The sequence below is a fragment of the Chanos chanos genome, chromosome 2 (genome assembly GCF_902362185.1).
Source record: "Chanos chanos chromosome 2, fChaCha1.1, whole genome shotgun sequence".
Taxonomy (NCBI): Eukaryota; Metazoa; Chordata; class Actinopteri; order Gonorynchiformes; family Chanidae; genus Chanos; species Chanos chanos.
The window spans coordinates 38890936-38913307 of NC_044496.1; the positions used below are offsets into that span (position 1 = coordinate 38890936).

The following is a 22372-nucleotide window of genomic DNA, read 5'->3' on the forward strand; positions in this document are numbered from 1 at the left end:
TCAAAAAATAGGAGGGCCTGGAAAAACACAACCCGAGAGAGGAGCATTGGGCAAAGGAGTGAGACCAGGAACCAAAACTGAACAGGCATGGGGCAGAGGAACAAAACCATCTGACCAAAGATCCAGACGTCTCCTAAAACAAGAGCCTTATCAGGGACATTAACCAAACCTTTCTCCTGAAGTATACATTCCTTTTAGTCACGTTTTATCGTTCTGTCCCAGTAACCTGAATCTTTTGTCAGAGTTTACAAGCAATGAGGCAATAAAACTCTTGGGAAGCTGGTGTCAAATAAAGCCATACGCAGTCTTTAAAAAGCAAATTACTAGCCCTTGTTACCTTATCGCATAACCAGGGGGTAGGAGAACTGAAAGTGACTAGCAATGAGGAAACCTGGGATTGTCTGATAAATTAAATTGGACACTGGTGTGTTTACAGTTCTCATTGACGGTAAGTGGATGACTCAGTGGTATTTTCCCTCCCCGGTATTGGGATATGACTCTCAGTCAATGGCTGTTTGCTACACTCTGGATCCCCCTTCCTTCCGCGCTTTGTAAAAAAAGAGCTGAAAAAGAAGCTTGTTCCACTCACTGTTTTACTTTACCTCTACACCAATCCAAAACATCCAAGGATTCATTCAAAAAAAGAGGCGAAACCATCAACACTGTCTCTGTGTATGTTTCTGCGTCTGTTTACATATTCCAGAGGCTAATGTTTCAACACATGGAATGCTTTTATGTAAGATTTCTCACTGCAGATACCTGTACAAAGCAGAGATGGCAGAACCAGGGGAGTGTGTGCTGACAACTCTTTGAGAAATCCCAGGCCTTTCCTTCCTCAGCTAACCTTCAGCTAGATCAGGGGTGAAAGGTTCAGAAGCGTTCAGGCCAACTTATTGACCTCCATCCCTGTTTGTCTGAGATGACCTTGAGGTGCCTCTTTAAACTAAAGCCCAAAGTAAACACAATGAGGTGACCAGTCCTCCTCTCTAGCCAGCCAGCTGTTAAAGAGCTACCACAGGACCTTCAGAAGAGAACTCACAGGCACCTCCCTCTCACAACAGCTCCTTCAAAAGTCCACCAGTTCCTCCTTTCAGCGCAGGAAACAACCACAGCTGGACTTAAAAGAGAACAATAGCTGGTGTGTAACCCATACAAACCACTGTAAGTTGCTCCTTTCCCCTCTGCCACCCTCTTCCCTATAGACATGCACATAAACTGTTGTTAAGAGGAACTGTATCTCATGTCTCCCTCTACTACAGCTCCTTCAGTTCCACAGAACTAACGTAATAATAGAGAGATCATTTTACAGTGATAGCTGGAGTGAGTATGTGTCCATCTTTACTCATAAAGCTAAGCTATCTTGGCCTCTTTGAATAATTTTCTTGTAAATCTCCACCTTTTTGTTTATTGTTTTCTTTTTCTTCCTAAATAAAACAGGGCACACAGCAGAAGCCCAGCGGTGTGTGATTAACCATGGAGCGGTATCTCTCTGGGAGTCCACTGTGTTGAGTTTGTCAGTGACCTTGCTCGGGGGGAAATGGCAGAAGACTTCCCTCCCTCTGTTCTAAGGGCAGATCCTGCAAATCTTAACTCTGACTAACTGGTGTTAACAAACACAAGGGCGAGGAACTTAAACAGACAGAGAAGGTGAAAATCACTCCAAGCAGCTTACATTGGGTGAAAAAACACGCAGAGAGAGGAAGAAAGATATCAAAAAGCAACACCAACCCAGACTGTAACAATATCCTGGCTTTCACGCAAATGGCCACAGTACAGAAAAGACAAACAAATTCTCAAAACAATGTCCATCATCACAAATCTGAGATAAAAAAAAAAACATAACCAACCCCACTACACTGGCAAACACTACAGCCATGAACTCAAACAACATACAAACATACTATAAAACACAATACACAACAATAAAAACAGCAAAAAGCAAACAATACAATCCAAAATATAACTTCTATTGTTTTAAACACAGATGTATTGACTCTGTTAACCTCTAATAAAAGTTTGTCTGTCAAAACAAAAGATGAGGTACCTCCATATCCACTGTACATGATTGACAGCAGTTTCTCCTGAAAACAGTTTCACCAAAATGAGAAGTAATTTTCCTTCTAAGTTTCTTCAGGTTAAGTAGAGAGAAAAAGAGGGAGAAATCACAAGTCTAGCCTTGTATTCCTATCTGTGGCTTGATTCCCTTTCCCACTCTCATTCACACAGCGACTGAGAGAGACAGGGGGGAAAAAAAGACAGAGAGAGAGAGAGAGAGAGCGCGAGAGAGAAGAATGGGGGCGCTGCCAGGAAATGGGAAGGCGCTCGCCCTGCTGCTCTCTCCTCCTCCTCCTCCTCTGTCAGTTTCCCGTGCGTTTCCCCATCTGACATCATATTCTTCCTGCCTCTCCCTCTTCCAGCCAAGTCAGCTCCTTGTTTCCCAATGATAAGTTCAGAACCTATTCAGGAACGGCAGGCTTTAGAAGGAAACATCCCATCTGTTAGGGTGGAAGTGCCATATATAGATAATTACATTCCACTGTTGGAGGCAAAGGCACAAAAAATGAAAGCAAATATGAATAACTCTCTCCAGTTATGGGTGTAAAATGAATAGCTTGACTTATTTTTTTCCCACAACTCCAAACCGGTTTGACACACGTTTGGATCACTGCCACAGGTTCAAGGCTAACCGAGCCATGCTGGAAGAAGTGATGAAGGCATGTTAGTGATTAGGAAAAAGCTTAACGAAAGACTTGTGCGAACATTTTCATTTTTTATTTACTTTTTAATATATTTATTTATTTAACAGGGACAATGGACAGTTAGTAACTGTCCCAGAATTAGCTAGAAAGCTAAATTTCATCTGCGGTCCCTGGGCAGGTGATACAATAACAGGCAAATTCTACAAAATTGTTTACAGCAAAAGTTAGAATTGCACTATCCAAAACATAAACATTATAAAATACAACACATAAAGAAGTGCACTATGCTTCGTATCTTCACTAACCAATCCTGACCAACAAACTAATGGTTTCTTATGAAACTCTGCAATGCACTACCAGTTTCCTCAGTCAGGGCTGATTCCTGTAATTGCTGAGTCATTCACTCCTGACAAATCTCTTCATGTCATGGGACAATTATCTGCAACAGATAATTATTACGCTAAATACACCTGCTTCTGAACTCCTCTGAACACCTGTTTGCTGTCTTGACTCTCTGTCAGTTCATCTGGCCAGACAGTTCTCAATGTCTTGTCACTAATACAGGACACCATCCTGTAGTGACTTGGAAAGACTCCTGAGTGAGAGCAGAGCAGCAGAGCTTCCAAGCTAAGAACTTTTTTAAGACGTCTTTTAAACAATTTGGAGTGAAGCTATTAGAGAATACACCCCAATCGTTAAATAGTCGCCACATGTAACACTACCTTCACGTGCATCGGAACGGATCTGAAGAATAACAAAATGAGATGACTCAGCCTAGCCCTGTAACGCTCCAACACCGAAAGCTGATACACTCGCCATTAAAGGTTTTTCACATCATACCAAAACCTCAAAAATACCTTTAGAGGATATGGTATCTTTGAAATGTAAATGGAGGCAAAATGGAAGATTAATGTGGCAGCTATGTCATTCCCTTTAATGTGAGCCCAGAGCCTGTATTCATATCTAACAGGACCTGCTGTTAGGCTCAGGACTCCAGGTAATAACAATAATATAAACTGAAAAAACAGTTCTGGTCAGTGAACCTTTGGACTAACGTTATGCAGTGCAGTAGCCAGGATGGGGAGGGGCAGGGCTTTAATGATAGGCTACATCAGAGCAGAGGACAGTCTTTGATGATTGATTCTGATTGCAGAAGGGGAAGACACTGTGTGGGAGGTTCAAAGAATGATATATGAACATGAACATTGTGTTTCCTGTTTCTGAATTCATACAATCAGTGGGCTTTCTGATCGTCTCTCCTGCTACGTAAACCTAAATTCAAACCATTCTGTTGGAGACTTTCCCAATTTTTAAACATGAAAAACCCAAAAAGTTAAAAACCTCAAAGCCATCATGTGCTTAACATATTTTAGGGACCTCAAAGAGTGTGTTTACGCTGGATTGATATGATCCTATACTTCTCACATCATCAATGCAACTCCGAGTGAAATTAAAACGAATGACTTTCATGTGTTTCCAAACCAAAGTCAAATGAATCAGTCCATAACAGGCAAGGAACGCAGATTGCTTCCACAAAACAAACAAACAAATGCCTGTTCAAGCAAAACACATACTCCCCATCATTCCTCATCCAGTTATCCTGTACCAAAATCACAAAGCACCGAAAGACAACTCAACAAATAAGGCTTCGCATGAGCGAACCCAGGCGTGATTTCGTTACGTCTCTTTATTTCCGAGAAGCGGACGTGACCAGCAGCTGACGCTGATGTAGGAGGACGCTGATTAGATCTGTCTCTGGTGAGGAGGATTGTTGTGGCGATTAGTACTCCGAGCAGAGCAAGTTAAGCTGGGTATCGAGGAGGTCTGGCTGAAACGAGTCCAACACATAATGTGACCGGGCACTCTATCGGCATCGCCAGGGAAAACCCCAAGCTACAGCAACACCAGTTACGGCTTGCCTGACGGTCTCAGCATCCCGGAGTGTATAACTGCGGACTCAGCAAGCCCCGGAGCTGCTGTATTAGATTTGCAGTTTCAGGCTGTCTGTTTGAGGCAAGTTCTCTCTTTGACAAGTTAAAAACCCAGGAGAGGCCTGAAACAGCGGGTCGGTGGATGTGGACCTGAGGATGCAGGTCAGGAGTCAGGAGGAGTAGCCCCTGTGAGTCCTCCTGAGTCTGCAGCTGAGACAGGAAAATCCCCACGGAACCATCCGGAAACTGATATAAACCTCAAGTATATCTATGTATACTGAGCTCACAACATATCAACAAACTCAAAAGATGCACAAATATTCCTAATGTATACGACAAACACCATTTGTAGAGTCTCCAAGACATTTTAGGCAAGCGCTTCCATGGCTACAGACTCAATATCATCAGAAGGGTTTATAAATTCATTTGCTTGGCTTTCCCACATGCAAATGAAAGCAAATACACAGACATTAACTTCTAACCGTCCCCTAGCAACATAGAGCCCTGTAGCCATCACACTCTCAGAGTCAGTAGGCTAACAAGACAGGACAAGAGTAATCTGAAAAGTCAGATGGACGGATCTCATTTCCTTGAATCATTTGCCTACAATGATGGTAATGATTATCTGCTGGCAGATCCCCCACATTAGTGATTTCCATGGTTTATCAGTGGGAGCACTGAGAGATATCACAGTCATGTGAGGGATTTGTTATGGTGTGCTACCAGTCTATGGACAACAGAGACATCATTCAGAGACATGGTGTATGTCTACCACAACATTCTGTGCTTCCACAAACCTGATAACACACTGTGATAATTTCAGGGAACAAAGAGAAGTCAGTTTAGAATCAGACTCGTATCAAAGCTCAAAGTTACGAATTTACGTCAGATGGACGATGCCTTCAGAACCAGTGGTTCTAGCTTGTACGGCTCCCTGGGGGAAGCCCCCTTCAGCGCAACCCTCCCCCCACATATATACAAAAATAAGACAGATATATCAAAAAGAAGTAACAAAGACAAATAGAAACAAACATTTTTAAAGTCTTTTAAGCTAGCCTACAGACTGACAGAGGCTCTGTCAATCGATTAGTCATAACAGCACAGATATACATCGTTTCCCAAATCCTAAGCACTGTTACTGCCAACAGTTGATGCACCCAGATGCCGCCCTGGGTGGCTGCCCATGTCGCCCATACCTAAATTCGGCACTGTTCAGAACCTTAGGTGAATCCACAGATGCTAAATATATCTAGTGAAAAGACAGATTCCAATAAGTCTCCCCCGATCTTTTCTTAAGGGAAAGCAAATCAGTGAGATGATGTTTAGGCCTATTTACTTTTAGGTGTTCCAGAGAAGTTTCTTATTCAGGGCTGACTGCATCTGATCAGATGTTGAGTCATGAGATGCAGGCTTTTAACAGTTGTATCTGGATACAGCATCAAAACTTTAGAAATCATATTGAACTTTTTTGCCTGTTGAACAATCCTGTTTTGGAAACGATTACTCAAGTCATCAGGCTAACTGAGAAATCATGTATTGTGCAATACGCCCCCACAGTTTGAATCAAAATAGGCCCCTGAGGTCTGTATCAGATTACCCAGAGTAAGAATGAAGCATCTGATAAATATAAGATGTACTGAGGGCAGTCAACCCCAGATCCACACTCTTAGTCTGTATGGGCTCTGATTTCTCTTTATTTTCTAATTAAACAATGCAAACATTAGCAAATGGGTTAAATAAATCTTAGTAATTCAGTTTTATATTATCTGTACTCAACCCAGGCTCCAGAACACAGTAATTCCTGGGAGACAGCTTGGGTGACCCTGCAGCTGAGAAAAGGGGAACTGGGAGCCTTAACCCCATGCGGATGAGGGTGGTAATGGAATGGAAGATTACCCAGGTGAATGAGAGGACGAGTACAACACACAGAGAAAGAGAGAGAGCGCAAGAGAGAGGTGTGCAGAAGATTAAGGGAGCAGTTGTTCTCAGGCACTCAGAGGTCTTATCTCCCTGACAGCAGCTGTTTCCTCACAGGGACAGCCGGCCACCAGGGAGCCTCAGAGGACAAACCCCCAGTCTACACCTGTGTCCCAGGCAGTGAGACAGCACCAGAGAGACGAAGAGAGGGCGAGACAGTCAGATACATATACATTTATCGGAGCATGAGAGAAAACGACAGCATACTCGATGTAGTACACACAACAAATTACCAATATGTTCCTACAAAAAACTGTAGAATTCTTTGAGTCGTCCTGCCCCGATGAGTAAATAGAAGAGCTGTGTTTACTTAATTAAAACAGTATGGATGTTTAGTTTACTGCTCTACTGGAAAGCAGATGTGTGGAAAAGATGACTGTTGCATTCAAGAGTGCCTTCAATGAGTCCATACGGTACACCAGGGAGAGACATCTGCTCGCTGAAGCAGGAGGAACAGGTGTAATATCCTCAAGCATTATGACTGCACAGCTCTAAAGTTAGGCCTAAATAAAACAGCCAAGATATTCACACACACACACACACACAAACACACAGTGAAATTACTCAATACCTAAGTGTCTTAGAGCATAAACAATGAATCATCAGTGCTCAAAGTCATCACATACACACACACACACACACGCGCACACACACACACACACACACACACACACACACACACCTGACCTCACTCAGCACCATACACTTATTCATTCTCTCTCTGCAGAGGGGAACACATACCAGACATACCCTGGATGCCTGTATCTGTCCGTGTGCCCCAAAGCCCCTGCAGAAACCCTCAATCCCAAATTCTTCTAACCAAATGAGCTACAGAGGAGTAACAGGTAGAGCAGGTGTAGCAGAGAGATTTCTCCAGCACTGAAACCAACCGGCGCAATGTTGTGTTCCTCATATACCCGAGCTGGATCAAACTGACACTGTATCAAGTTAACTGTGCCAGACTTGTACAGTGACAGCCAAAAGCCAGTCAGACAAAGTCCAACTAGAGTCCTGTTTAGCGTATTCATAGCGTCTCAAGAGCAACGGCCTTCAGAGGGAGAAGGGCACACAGTGGTGTTCTAAATGCAGCGCAGTAATTATATTAAGGTAATACTTTAAGTGTATTTTGTAAGAAAACAAATTATTTATGGCCTGTAAAAAGTGGATTGCTCTTAAATATCTGACCGATGAAAAATTATTTGTTGTGACCGGAAATCACTCCCATCACAAACAAGGCATGTTTTCTGAGACGTAAATAGGAGAAGCCATTAAATAAGATTTTGAGAAGGCGTAATAAGGCCATTTCCCTGACCATTAGGCCATAAGCCTGACTATGGAATAGCTGTCTTTTCCTAATATAAACATTTAACAGCGCAATAATCATATCTCTCAGGTGTCCTGAGACATGGGGGGTGTAGTCTCAGCCCCCATTTCCCTAAAGCCCCATCTCTTAACAAGCTCCTCAAAGTCAGTGATTAACGACCTGCTGACAGAGGGTCTCATTTCTTCCTGGAGCCTGAATTCAGACTGATAAGAGCAAAGCGAGGTTCTCTCTGGGTAAATCAGCTTTTATTTATGGCCCCTTTAAGACGTCTCTGAATGGTGGAGGCTTACAGTGCTGGTACAGAATTAAGAGTGCATTTGGAGAATGAGTCCCCTTGGCCTCCTAAATGCAACCTGGGATTTTCCTATAAGCACTAGTCTGAGACGGCATTTCTTTTTTTTAAATTTCTGTACTTATATTTCTGTAATTATGGAGTTGGTTTAGTCTATAACCTGAGAACACTGACTTGTGTCTTCAGTATCAGTTTGTCTTTATAAATTGCATCGATGGCTTCAAAAGAATATTTGACCAGTGGAGCCACAGAAAAACAAATCATTTAACTCCAATACATTGCCATTGGTTGCCTCTACCTCAAGGTTCTCTGTGTGCAACAGTGGACAGTAGACGTAATGCAATGCAAACACAATGGAGGTAAAACACAATGGGAAATTTTGGCTTTACAGTCACCAAAGCATGCCAGACTAACTTTATTGAACGCCCCACACGACATTTCAGTTTGTATGTCCCATTCACCCCCCCCCAAACATCCTAAAGAGTTGCACAGCTGACCCTGCAGGGAGAAGCTTGCGGACCCCTGTGAAACCGGGACTTCCTGTTTAATCCCCAGCTGGTTGCTAAGAGGTTTAAGCGTCACTGAATGCTCCAGCAGCAGCAGAAGTGCGTTCAGCCTTATTCTGCACGTACAGTTTAGTCCTCTGCCCCAGATCTGTACACAAGCAGATATTTAGCTCAGAACCAAAGCCCAGGGCTGCCGCTCCATACAGCCCAACAATGCAGTCTGTCCTGCCTCAGCTGTCCATATGGCCTGGGGTTTCTTTTCAAACACAAACAGTATGGTAGACTTCTATGCGCTACCACCGTAGCAGATTGTTTCAACACTTGAAGGAATACCAAGCTGTGTTGCTTAATGTTGTCTAGTACTTCCATAAACACATGATGATCAGTGACAGGTTGGCGATCAGCTTTAAATCTGAGGCCCCAGAACATCTAGTCCATGAGCCAATGCAGGATCCCTGCTAAAGATCAAAAGGCGCTGTTACAGAGCAGAAATGACCGAAAATGCAGCATTACCGTCAAGCCGTTAAGTCTTGTTTTCAGAACTAAACCTGAGACAATTTTTGTCTCGGACAAAAATATGCTCAAAAAGTATGAGAATGTGAAAAGGAAAGTTGCAGGGTGTGAGATTACACGTCCTCTTACTGCATCATGTCGACAGGGAATGACCCACATCCTGGTTCTTAATCTGCTAGAGACTAATGGGATGTGACTGGTTTCCAGGGTCTTTGAACAGGTAAAAACAGTGCCAATGACCTTACATGGGGAAAAAAGACCCCAGGAATGAGATTACAAAGCATTTAGGCTCCAGCTCAAGACTACATTAAGCCTTTCTGAAAAAGTGAGTGCTACAATATATAGGGTCATCGATTCTCTGTCTAGAGTGCAGAATGTTTTTTCATCAAATCAATGTATGAGATTTAACACTTCTCCATATAAATGAACTGTGAAATTGCACAGTGGGAAAGTTATGGTGAGCCTAACTTTAACATAACATTGTATAAAAGTGATCTAGTAATAATATTGTTTAAAAGTCAGAAGTATCGTTGGTAACTGTATTTGCTGCCCCCCCCCCCATCACCAGTTTCTCAGATTAAGGCATGATGGGCCATTTTGAACTCTTGAATATTTTTTTTTCTCCTTCTTCCTCATCCGTTCTAATAAACAACAGAAGGATAATTTGAGTGCCAAGGGGTTGAGCGACAGACAAACTTGAAGAGGGAGGAAGACCAGACAAGGCACGTTTTATTTCCCATTTATATAAACATCTTCAGCTTTGGCACAATCTACAAAACAACATCTGACTCCAACATTTAAGCTATTACATTGGTTTCTTAGTGCTAGTACAGAATGATGGCCTGCCAGAGACCAGACAGCAGGAAGATTAAGTCTGTGTTCAACTCCTCTATTCGATAGAAACTTCTAGGCATATCTCCATGTACAGGTCTGTCAATATGTTCAGTGTAACTGTATGTGTCTTACCCATACAGTCTAAGGTCAAGAAGTTACACACTTAATCTGTGTTTTGATTCAATGAGTTCAAAGCTCTGGAAAGCACCTCAGGTTGTTAACCAGCTTGGAAACTGAGATTTCCAAGAGTGGACACATTTCCCAGTATAATAAGTCAAGTTTGTTTTCTGTTTGCTAAATAGATCTATAACGTTTGATCCGTTTGAAGTTTTGCTACATATGGGGGAAAAACAAAGAGGTAACGCTACCCTCCCCCCCCATTTTTTTCTATGAAACAATCTGGATCTCAGCCAAAACTTCTTATCAGATGTTATGAGGACCAGTTCTGCATAACAGCGTCTACGAGACAAACAACAGGTAAGTTCCAGAATGTTACAGATATCCAAAGAAAAGCCCACATAAGCTGAGTTACTCCAGAGTAAAAAAAAAAAAAGAAAAATCAAACCTGCCCCAGTGTCACTTAACACCCCCCAACCCACCTCTTAAATCGCTTAAATTTATCAAAAGCAGTTAAAGTGGAAGAAAAAAGAACTGCGAGCAGTCAACACTGTTATAAATCATTCAGCCTCCACCCTTCCTCTGTTCACAAGAAAACTGCTGGGGTCATAAGCCCCATCTGCTCTTAGCCTCAGGAGAAAGCAATGCCTGAAGAAATGTTACCAGTTTCAGAGCAATAACAGGGCTGACAATGTGAGAATGGTTATCTGTGTTAGTGTAAGCCCTTAAGAATGAGCACGCTGGAGTAAGGAGGTGGGAGATAAGTTCTCTAGGACCAACACACGTCTCACACAGGGTCATGACCTGATACATGACAGAAACTGACCCAACACATGACACTGATGTCACTTTGACCTTAGGGGGGAGTGTCACTAAACACTGGACAAACATCACAAGGTTTGAGTTTACAAGTTCACACACACACACACACACACATATACGCAAGTGCAAACACACGTACACACATGCACGCACGCACACACGCATGCGCACACGCTCACACGGACTTGTACACACACACACACACACACACACACGCCCATGTGCACACACATGCATACATGCACTCAGCTCTCCTCTTCTCTCTCTCTTCATGCCGCTTCGTGAGGTAAGCTGATTACCCAACTGAGCAGGCTGTCACAAAAAAACCTGCCAAGACATGCAGGTTTCTGCTTGTGTCCTCCCTGCCCAGTCACATCAAACCTGATGAGCTAACCACATGAAGCACTGACAACACAGGGAGACAGAACGACAAGGGAGGGGGGAGAGAGAGAGAGAGAGAGAGAGAAAGAAATAATGGATGGGTGCATTTAAAAAAGACTGAGATTGGGTTTTGCAAGGTGCATAGCAGACACGTGTGTGTGTGTGTGTGTGTGTGTGTGTGTGTATGTGTGTGTGTCTCACTATGTTATCTATGAAGCAGCAGCATGCTGCCAGTTTCACAACTAAACAGCCTAGCTGGAATTCACATGCCTTCCAAATTCTTATGATGTGTTTATGTCTCCACACTAAACCTCAAATACATTCTGTATGAATTTTAAAACTGTATGTTTTAGCATCCTGCTATAAAGATGACTTTAGTATTCAAGTGAAAGCAGTGGAAAAAATATATGCACCGCATGCTTTAAAGGTGTGTGTATGTGTTTCCACAGAATGAAAGGCGCATGTATCATTGTTAAGTTCCTGTGTGATGTGTTCCAGGGCTGGAGACTGCAGTGAGGCCTATGCCCTGGGAGAGAGTGAGTCATCCACAGCTACTGCAGCCTAGGTCTACCCCTCTCCCAGCTCTGACTCAAAAGTCACCCACTAGCATAGCACACAGTAATGATACACTACAAAAATACACAGTTAGCTCTCAAACACACATACACACACAAAGAGAGAGGGAGAGAGAGCGAGCGAGCGTTTGGTTCACTGGAGAAACAGGAATTGAGACAGCAAAGAAACAGAAACTGCCCATAACGCACACCACAGATATAAACAAACGTTTTATGATCTAGTTTTAGAACCACAGATGATTATGATACATCGCTATGGTAACACAGCAGAAGACATACAACAGAAATTTAAAAGTAAAAATATTCCAGTGGCGAAGTCTACGCTAGTCACAAAACAGTGACTGCAGCGGTGTAGGATAATGTCACCAGCTCAGCATGCCCAGCGGAGAGACACACAGATAATATGCTGCCGTGATAGGGTCCAGCCAAAGAGACTCGGTCAACATGTGACACTGATAAGCAGAGAATGTCACTCTAACGCCATGACACTAAGCAAATATTCTGAACCCCAACAAGCCTCTGAAGGACATAAACAGTATATAGTCGTTTCTCTGATTAAGGCTATGTCGTACTCTAATTAGAGTGATATTGCTGTCTAATATACTCTAACAGTGTTTGCAAATTTGATGGAACTGCACACAACATTGGCACAACATTTGGACATGCTGTATGGGTCTAAACACATCAGGGTTTACTGTTAGTGCGGTTAGTAACGGCAGCCTTCATATGGTTGTCATTCTCCATAGCCGTCACGGGCGCCTCCGTGAAGCTCCGTAATTCCACCAGCTTCCTGTTTAGACAAAAACTGGGGCTGAGACAACTATGCTGGAGCAGCAGTCAGCCAACCAGCTACAAGATGAACTACTGGCTGTTCTTTGTTTTCTGAAACAGAATGGGTTGACCGGTACGCTAAGCGAATTAGAATTAGAATTAAAACCAGGTAGTAGGTTCTGTGGGTTACAGGATGTTCTGAGTAGGACATTGTTCTCAGAACTCTTGCTTCCCACACATTTGTGTAAACATGTGGATTGTACTGACAGCAAACTGGGAGTACTGAGACCAGAAAGCAACACTACTCAAAACTAAGCTGTTCACAAATTCATTAGCATATTCAGGTTATCAAAGGGTATATTACGGTTATCATGCTGAATTTCGGACATTTGCAATGGATATTGTGTGTGTTTTGTGAGAAAGACTTTGGGCACTGTGTACGAGAAAGACAATGGGTGTTCAATTATCTCCTGAAATGGTGTGAGACAAGAAAGCTACATCCCTGAAGAAGTCATCGATAGCCCAAGGACATGACGGACCAGGCACAGGGTATGGTGAAAAAAATAATGAGCGTCAGGAGGTGGCAGATGGTGTGTGTGTGTGTGTGTGTGTGTGTGTGTACGCGCGCGCATGTTTACACCAACACAAGGACTCTTCAGTGTCCAGGCTTCTGTTTCATTATTCCTGCTCACAAAGAACAGAATGCAGGTACCTGAGATTGAAACATCAGAGCCAAACTCCCACACACTTAAACACATACACACACATAGCTCTGCCCTGTTTCCCCTTATTTCTCTGACTGAGTGCCAGAACACCATACACTTACCACACTTTTTAACTGTGTGGGAGGGACTTCAGTGAAACGCATGAGAAACACAATGACAAAGCTTAGGAAAACTACACTCAAATTCTGTAACATGCATTGTGTGGTATAATGACTGATTCACATAAGAACAAATAATAAAATCTTCTCTTAAAACAAAAGGTAGTGCTAGTTATAAGTTTTACACTGTTAGTTATAAGTTATAGAAGTAAAAATTTATAGAAGTTAAAAGTCTTCTGTCACTGCATTAAAAGTGTATTCGGCTTATTACTAAAATCACTATTGAATTCACAGGTTCTTTTGTTCAGTGATCCACAGGTCAGTCTTAAGACAATGACTCTTCAAAGTGCAGTGGGCAGGCCAGTGCAGTCCAGTCAGCCACCTGCTTATCTTCAGAGTGGCCACACAAGACTGTTTTTCCTACAGGGGAAAGGATGAGAGCCTCTCTATAAAGAGCGAGGGTCAGAGAGAGAGAGAGTGCAGACACGAGTGAGAGTGTGTGTAAGATTTAGAGGTAGAGAGAGAATGGTCATATGATGCATACGTGCAAAAATGCTTGAATATTGAGTAATATGTTGTTGTTGCTGCAAGTATAGAGAAAAGATTGTATGTGACAGGGCACGCATGTGTGTGATTACGCATTTGTTACATAATTAGTGTATCTGAGTGTGCAAGTACCCTTGAGTGAGAGCAACTGGGGAGCCTCTGAAGGCATAGGGGGATATCATCCACGGGGCTGGCATTGAACAAGAGCTGACAACTTCAGCAGGGAAAAAACAGTCAACAGAAAGAAAGAAAGAAAGAAAGAAAGAAAGAAAAAAAGAAAGAAGACACAGAGACAAGAAGCTGACAGTGATCCAAAAGAGGAGGCAGGGCAGAAGTCCATGGACATTTGGCCAGGGAAGTCAGCACCACTGTATATGGATGTACCCCCCGCCCCCCAGAAAACTGTAGCAATATTTTTATAATTGACATTCTGTCCTATAATTGTGACAGATAATGCTGTCAGATGCATCTACACATCTTCACCTGCAACACTGAAGGTGTGTGCATGTGTGTGTGTGTGTTTCCATCACAGTAAATCACAACTGAACAGAGATGACAAACCCATTGAGGACCTCTCACAGCAAAGACAAATATGAAACCTCAGTTCACACAATTTTACTAAGCCTCATGAAAAAAAAGCCCTCTGCAGGTTCTAAACGAGACATCCTTCATCAACAGACTAGCACATGTCGAAAAACAATTCTTTTAGGATCAAAGAATTTCTCTCAGACCCAGACAATCCCCTCATGTGAGCGTGTAGCACAGAGAGAGAGAGAGAGGAAAGAGAAAAATGTCCATCTTTTGTCCTGCATATCCCTTTCATCATCATTGTTTTTGCTGATCAAATCATTAGCTAAATTAGGCCCCTCTGCTGCAGTCTGACAGCGCACAAAGAACAGATTGTATAGCCCGTCGCTAGCCCACTATGCAAAGTTTTCCAGAGGAGCGCTCCCACACTCCGTACCCAACACAGGCGTGCAGCCTACGAGAACGTAGGCCAGAACATCCCAGACAGCCACGAGAATTCGGATAATCATAGAGCACAAATTAAACCCCTCGCTAACACACTGCATTGAATCAAAGGTTTTTTTCTCTCTCCTTTTTTTCAGTCCAAAATAAAGAAAAAAACAGAAAATCATTTAAGGGAAAACTTCATAAGACATGGCCACGATTGTGGAGGGAAGGCATTTTTTTGGGCTTGTCTCCATTTTTACTTCACCCTGTGTAGCAGGGAAAGAAAAGCCTATTACCACACAGGACAAGCTGTACAGTGGTCTTTCCCCCATTTAGGCTAAGTCTTAAAACGGCCCTCATAAGACTCACAAGGAGCTGGGCTCATGTGGAGGATTTTAAATGCATGTCAGCCTACCCTGTGCCCACACACACACACAAAACTTCAAGGGAGGAAAAAAAGATTCAGACTTCACAGTCATGACAACAATATCATATATCATTTTAGAGGGACAAAAACATTTAAATTAGGGTTATGAAAGTCATAAACATTTCTACTCTAGTATTTCCAATAATACCAGCAGAGATTAGACCCATAAAGATAAAAACGTGCTTATATCGAAACCATGACTATAAATGGAGAGTTCCTTCTGGACAGGAAATGTAACCATTTCTGTCCCGGACAATCTAGTCTCCGAAAACACTGTGTAATATCAAAAACAATAGAGAATACATTGGGAGGTGTAAACAATAGTATCCTTTTATCAGAGGTATGAGAGTTCGCATTCCCTTGCATGGATAAGAAAAAAAAAAGTCAATACGGGGATTAGATTGTGGTAGGGGGGGATTAGCTCCACGGGATATTCGCTATAGCAACTGAGCACAAGCAAGGACGTGGCCGGTTGGGAGGGGAGGGGACATTGAAAACAACACGTTGAAGAGTTGTCAAAAGAAATCCCAGATACCCGAGCGCATAGCGGATAAAACTGAATTTATAAATAAGTTGGCAGATGGTGCGCCTCACGCAACAATACCGTATCAATAAAAATTTGGCCGCATCAACTTCAGGCACCGCTGAGTTTGCAAACTCGGCAATGTGTGACACATTGCAAATGTCTGACAGGTTTTCTCCGCGATGCAAGTCCTTCGTAAAGAAAATTTCTGTCAAATACGTTGTAAGTACCACACAAAGCTTTTCTTTGTTATCAAAGGCACAGCCACAACCGAGTCCCTCCTCGCCTTGCCTCGTCCACGGGACGCATTGAACAACCCTTTGCCTAACCCCATGACAATCCTAGTGGACTTCAGTGTACAAACTGTCCAAATACTGTGATACAGACATAATAATTAAGGTTTTGAGATTGTTAAGGACTCAATATTAAGGTTAATCTCCTCTCGAAACACACTCTACCGCTCAATCAGACTCCATATAAACAGTCACTTCTGGACTGTTTCTGTTCATTAAGAAACTGCAACGCAGTGAAGTGAACGTTGCTTGTTAAAATGAATAAAACAATGACCAAACATGCGAAATAACACTAAAGTATATTGTATATAATAAAAGCACGTACATGATTGCCGTCGGGAAAGGTATCATCGGTGTAATTCCAAGTCTTTAAATCCGTGTGGAGACTGAGAACTTCAGACGAATAAAAATGAATCGCGTTTTCACCAAACACGCAAGCGGGCAAACTAAATCTTCTACTTCATATACACGCACTGCAATAAAGCCAGTCGATTTGTATTAGTGTAACGAGGTCACTTTCTCTCAGTATTGAAGGCAAGCTGAAGACTCGGTCCCGTCGTGTTATCTCATGAGGGGTGTGGACAAACCAATGCAAATGAAATGCGGTCCATCTGTGTCCTCTTCTTCTTCCCGGTGGCGGAAAGAAAGAAAGGACGATAACAACGTGGGAAAGGAGAGTGTTGATTAAAAGTAGAAATACCGCCTAGTGTCATTCAAAAAGCAAGCGACAGTTCTTCCACACCAAGGAGGGATAAGTGAAATCTTCCGCTGAGCGCACGCGTCTCTATCCATCTGTGGCTACACACAGAGAGAAAGAGAGAGAGAGGGAGAGAGAGACACTCACAGTTTAAAGGAGTGTGTGGCAGTTGACCGTTTAACTCGAGGGAGGGGGATGGGACTATGGGAGGGACATGGATTTTAGTTCTAACGAAACGGGGGCAAGTGTTAACCCCTGAAAATATGACAGCACTTGGGTCTTAATGCCTAAACTAATTGTAAGTGAATTATATACCAATATTTATATGCCTCAAACGGCTCAAAGCACATAAACTAGAAAGTTGTATGGTCTTCTATACACAGAAACAGAAGGGCTGTGATCAACTCTCTAATCAATATTGTACAAGTGATGAAATGTTATCAAACTCAGCACTGGTTTCAAAAGATCCAGGGCTTAATACTAGTCTCTTTATCCTTACTGTCAAAGAAAATCTCTGTTCTTAAATCACAGGCCTTCAATAATCATTCAGGTTTAGCCTGTTGTCATAATAAGGGCTTCAACACTATGTCGACAATGGGCTTAAAGTCATGTAAATCAGGGGTCATGAAAGTTTCTTTTGTAGGACCACAATTGTAGGCATGCTTTAGCAAACACACCTGATTAAACAAAATTTAGGGTCCAAAGGAGACCCTGAAAAGCAGTATTCAGGTGTTTTAGATTAAGACTAGAAAAAAATTCATGCATTGACTCAGACTTTCCAGAATGGGATCTGATGACCTCTGATGTAAACAGTGTATCATAGGACAGTCCCATGGATCCTATTCTGATCCACTTATGACACGTGTATTTTATGCAAACAACCTTTATTTAAAACACAACATTAGTGGCTGTAAACACGTAGCACACTGCAGTGCACTGTGCACTGTGACTTCAGTGCACTGTGCACTGATTACAGACAAGGATGCTAAAGATAGAGTGAGGATGACAAGACAAAGTATGAGAAAAAGAAAGAGAGGATTCTGGGACACAAACACAGAAAGAGAAGCCAAGCCCTCTTAAAAGACTGAAGAGGTATCTGATACTTTTCTAAATGATGGAGTGCAGAGACTAAGCATCACCATGGTAACATTTTGCATTATAAACAACCACTCACTCCACAACCACAATGTTGTTTTCTGTAAGACTAAATGTGAATCAGCAAGTTTCTGCCTTCAGTAAATGAGAATGTTTTTTCTCTAGAGATTTCACTGCCAAAGTCCAAATTTGTGAATCCGTATGACTGAAAGACTACACTGGCAACAGCATAAGGAAAGAGAATGAGAGATTCAAACCACAAAATGACACCACAATGTCATTCTTCAAAGTTTTCCAAAGTGGAAATTTGAGTGAATTTTCATATTTTGGCAAATTATCAAAGAAAATACATACACACACATATACATACATACAGTATCATTAGTGTCAAAATGTGTTAGTCACAGACACACCCACCTGTCCCTCCTCACTCACACTCTCTCTCTCTCCCTCTCTCTCTCTCACACACACACACAGCTCAAAGAGATGAATGACTCTTCTCATGGGCCTTGGCCAGTTGTTGTCGTGGCAACCCTGCCAGTGCCACCAGGGCTGATGTCATACATTTGGAGAGTGAGGGACAGAGAGAGAGGGGGGGAACAGCCAGGCCAGTCAGCTGCCCGAGAGAGACAGACCACAGTCTGGTAGAAAGGGACAGCATAAGAGATCAATAGAACACTGCTATTAAGCCCCCCCCCCCCCCCCCCCCCCCCCCCCCCGGTCCCCCCTCTATTGAAAGCCACCCAGCCATTATTGCCCCAATCTGAATCCTCCTGCCATTCTCAATCCCTACTCACCCATACTCATTCACAACACTGGTTCAGAAAGGGCCAGATCTCTACAGTGCATTTGGGATTACATATGTTTTATTACATATACTGAGGTAATACGTTAACTTTAGACATCTGAAAGCATAGAAGCCTTGGGAAGAACAGTCATGGTGTCCCCTAATGTTTAATATCAATTCACAAAGGTATGTTTCTTTAGTTACTGCAGTGTCTAAGTTTTTGATGTCATATCAAACTGTGTCTTAAGATTAACTGATTTATTGTGTTAAATGTGTGACCTGTTCAGCGGAGCAATGAGAGTTATCCTAGTCAGTGATGAATTTAAAAATATAGAAATGAAACGTAACAAATATCTAATTAACGCATGAATAGGGGCATAAACTACAGAAAAATGAATGAATAAAAAAGTGGAGACCAAGTAAAGATGGGACACGGAAAACAGTGGTTAGAGACACTGAAGGGGATGGGGTTTTCATTCATAAATATCTGATCTCTCTCTCTCTCTCTCTCTCTCTCTCTCTCTCTCTCTGTTTATTGTGTCCTCCATTGAAAGGCACACCCAGATGTGGGTCAATAATGGAGTAAATTTCCTGTAGAGCAGAGGAGGAGAGCAGGAGAGGAGGACAGGAGGAGGTGTCTGGATGCAGCATCAGGCTGACAGTTCTCCCAGGCTTCTGCTCTCCTCCAGTTCAATGCTCATTGACCCCTGAACCCTAGTGTGTAAGACCTGTCACTGGGACTCCAACAGGGGATGTTCTTTCATTAAGTCTGTGTGTGTGTGTGTGTGTGTGAGATGAGCATTTGAGATCTTTGTTCTGTACCTCTTGTTTTTCTGCTTTGGTCCTCTGATTCCCTTGTTCCCTTTCTTCTCTCTCACTGACTCACTCATTCATATCTCTCTCTCCCTCTCTCTCTCACTCATTCTCTTTCTCTCTCTCTCCCTCTCTCCATACAAGAACCCTGGCCTTTCTCTCATGTAACACTGGCACACACAAACACCCCCTTCTAAGAGCCCAAAAACTCCCACAGGGGCACATGTGTTTTTCTCATTTAACAGGGGCGTTCCAGTGGAGGGCATAAATGTATTTATAAACATCCCTTTCTCTTTCTCTCTCTCTGGCTCACGTCGTGCATAGAGCAGGGAGACTTAGTCAGAGTAGGAGTGGTGCAAGTGTGTTTGGGGGTGGTAAAGAAAGAGCTGGAAGAAATTATGTTCTTTTTTCCCTTTTTTTTTTAAAACTGCTGTTCCACAAGATCAGAGTAAATATGTTGCATAAAACTCCACCTAAGAGGGCACGCAGAAACAGAGAAATCCCTAAAGTGCTTTTGGAGTGAAAGAGAAAAAAGAGAGAGAGAGAAGGAGAGAGAGGAGATAGAGAGAGAGGGAAAGAAAGAGAGAGAAGGAGAGAGAAAAGGAGGGAGCAGAGAGAGAGCACAGTCATTATGTAACATGTCCATTTGCTGCATAGAGAACTCTGAATTGCTTTCCATTTGTGCAAACAGAACGTCCAGCTTTTCTCAGACTATAATATGGGAATACAGACACAAGAGCAGTCAAATACAGTCACCCACACACATTCCCACAAGCCACCTGTTAGCTCCATCTGTTACCTTGCTATTTCACAACACACATACACACACATTCTTCCACGTTAATCACAAACACGTACATAAATTTGTTGACTGGTGAGAATCTCAGCTAAGACGTGTGTGTGTGTATGTGTGTGTGTGTTTTTGAATCTTGCCCTGAGGCATGAGGGTAACTATTTAGGTCAGTCAGCTCCCCAGACCACATTTCCGGGCATGGACAGTTATTCACGTGCTGTAAAAATTAAAGGCAATAACACAAAGGGAAGACAGTCTGTAAAGATGTGGAAAATGGAGATGTCCAGAAATGAGAATTTCATCCGTCACTGAGTTCACCAGATTTGACATCATATCCCAATTCTTTAATGTTCATCTCACTACAAAAAATTTGGAGGCTTCCCACTCACTTTTATGTGTGTGTGTGTGTGTGTGTGTGAGACTTCAGATCCTGTCTTACTGGAATAACCATAACTGGATCAGAGTGTGAGAGGCTAGAGTTTTACTCTCAAGTAAATCATTAAACAAGTAACATATGTAAAGACATTGGACAAAAAATATCACTGGACAAAAGTCAAGAATTTCAGACAGCACTGGAGCTAGATTTTTCAAAGTCCTATTTAATATTCTAATCGTCATATTCAATTCCTTCACATTTTGAGCTGCAACAACAATTTTAAACCATGATTTTGGTGGTTTGGGCATAAGTCTATGCCTAAGTCTTCAAGTCTAAAAACACAACTCATTTTTCGACGTGGCTCATTCATACTATAAGACTACTTCATAACAAATGAGTGAACGCATTGTAGAAAATGTGCAGTTTACACCGAGACACAGCAGGGGATGAGAGGCTTTGTCCTCAATTTGGACACTCCACCCCTCCACCCCAAACACAGACCAAGGGACCACGAAGGGATCTCTGACCCCTCTGCTCAGTTAACTTCCCCTTACCATCAGCCCAAATTCCTCTACTCCCCTCTGAAATGATTAGACCTGGGTGGGGTCCTCCCATCTCGGCCACAATCTCCCGGTTACCCACCGTCCCGTGGGACACATGGCACTGTGAGAGGAAGTGTGCATGATGGCATCTCATCTCCACACACCCCGATGGAGCACGAGGCACGTATATGCATTCAAGAGTCTATGGGTGTGTGTGTGTGTGTGCAATTTAACAATCTATTCTTTTTCAAGTCTCCCCAACACGAGTGAGGTTTTGACAAAAGTGCTCCTTCAGTGGAGCAGAGCAGCACTGGGCCAGGCCCCAGATCCAGTGTGGCCTCTGTCCAGTCCTGCTGACTGAATGCAGACCCTGGCCAAACTCCAAAACCTGAGGTAATTAAACACTAGCTTCTTATTCAGCTTCACTATTCAAACCAGTCAAGACTGCTCTGAGGGGGGAGAGAGAGAGAGAAAAAAAAGAGAGAGAGAGAGAGAGAGAGAGAGAGAAAGGAGGAGAGAAAAAGAAAGAAGGTAAGCAAGAGTGAAAGGAAGAAAAGAATGAATGAGAGAAAAGTTTGAATCATGGATGCAGGAACCCACCAAAGTTCCTATTCTAACAAAATGTGACCAACGATGAGCTCATGCATCTTGTTTCTTTTTGCTTAAAGCAACCTCTTCAGTTTCAATTTATCCTCTCAGAGAGAAGGAGAGAAAGAACGGGGGGGGGGGGGCAGTATTTCATAGCATCAGATAAAAAATTTAAATCAAATTCCACCCACTCTCTCTTGGGATAAGAAAAACAAGGTCCGTACACTCGGTCGTACCACGTGAGAGAATGAAATAGAACATGACTCTGTGTTTTCTGTGTGTTTTGGAGCTCCATCTTTTTATCCATTCAGCCCAACACATGACCCCCAAACAAGCCCAAGAACAGCTACTGATGGTGTCATTCTGGGCAGTA

At 42.7% G+C, this 22372-nt stretch overlaps 1 protein-coding gene across 2 annotated transcripts in view; it reads right to left on the reverse strand.

Annotated features, from left to right (window-relative positions):
- ripor1 (RHO family interacting cell polarization regulator 1) overlaps positions 1–16702 on the reverse strand; it is a 42753-nt gene extending 26051 nt beyond the window's left edge. The window contains exon 1 of one of the 2 annotated variants that reach the window (XM_030765866.1): positions 16634–16702. Coding sequence is in view for 1 of the 2 variants with exons in the window: in XM_030765864.1 (XP_030621724.1) it covers positions 2045–2063 (19 nt within the window). In the remaining variant the exon portion in view is untranslated. Of the gene's footprint in view, positions 1–2044; positions 2075–16633 lie in introns of those variants that run through there. The other variant, XM_030765864.1, reaches the window with a different exon arrangement.
- Positions 16703–22372: the final 5670 nt, after the last annotated feature.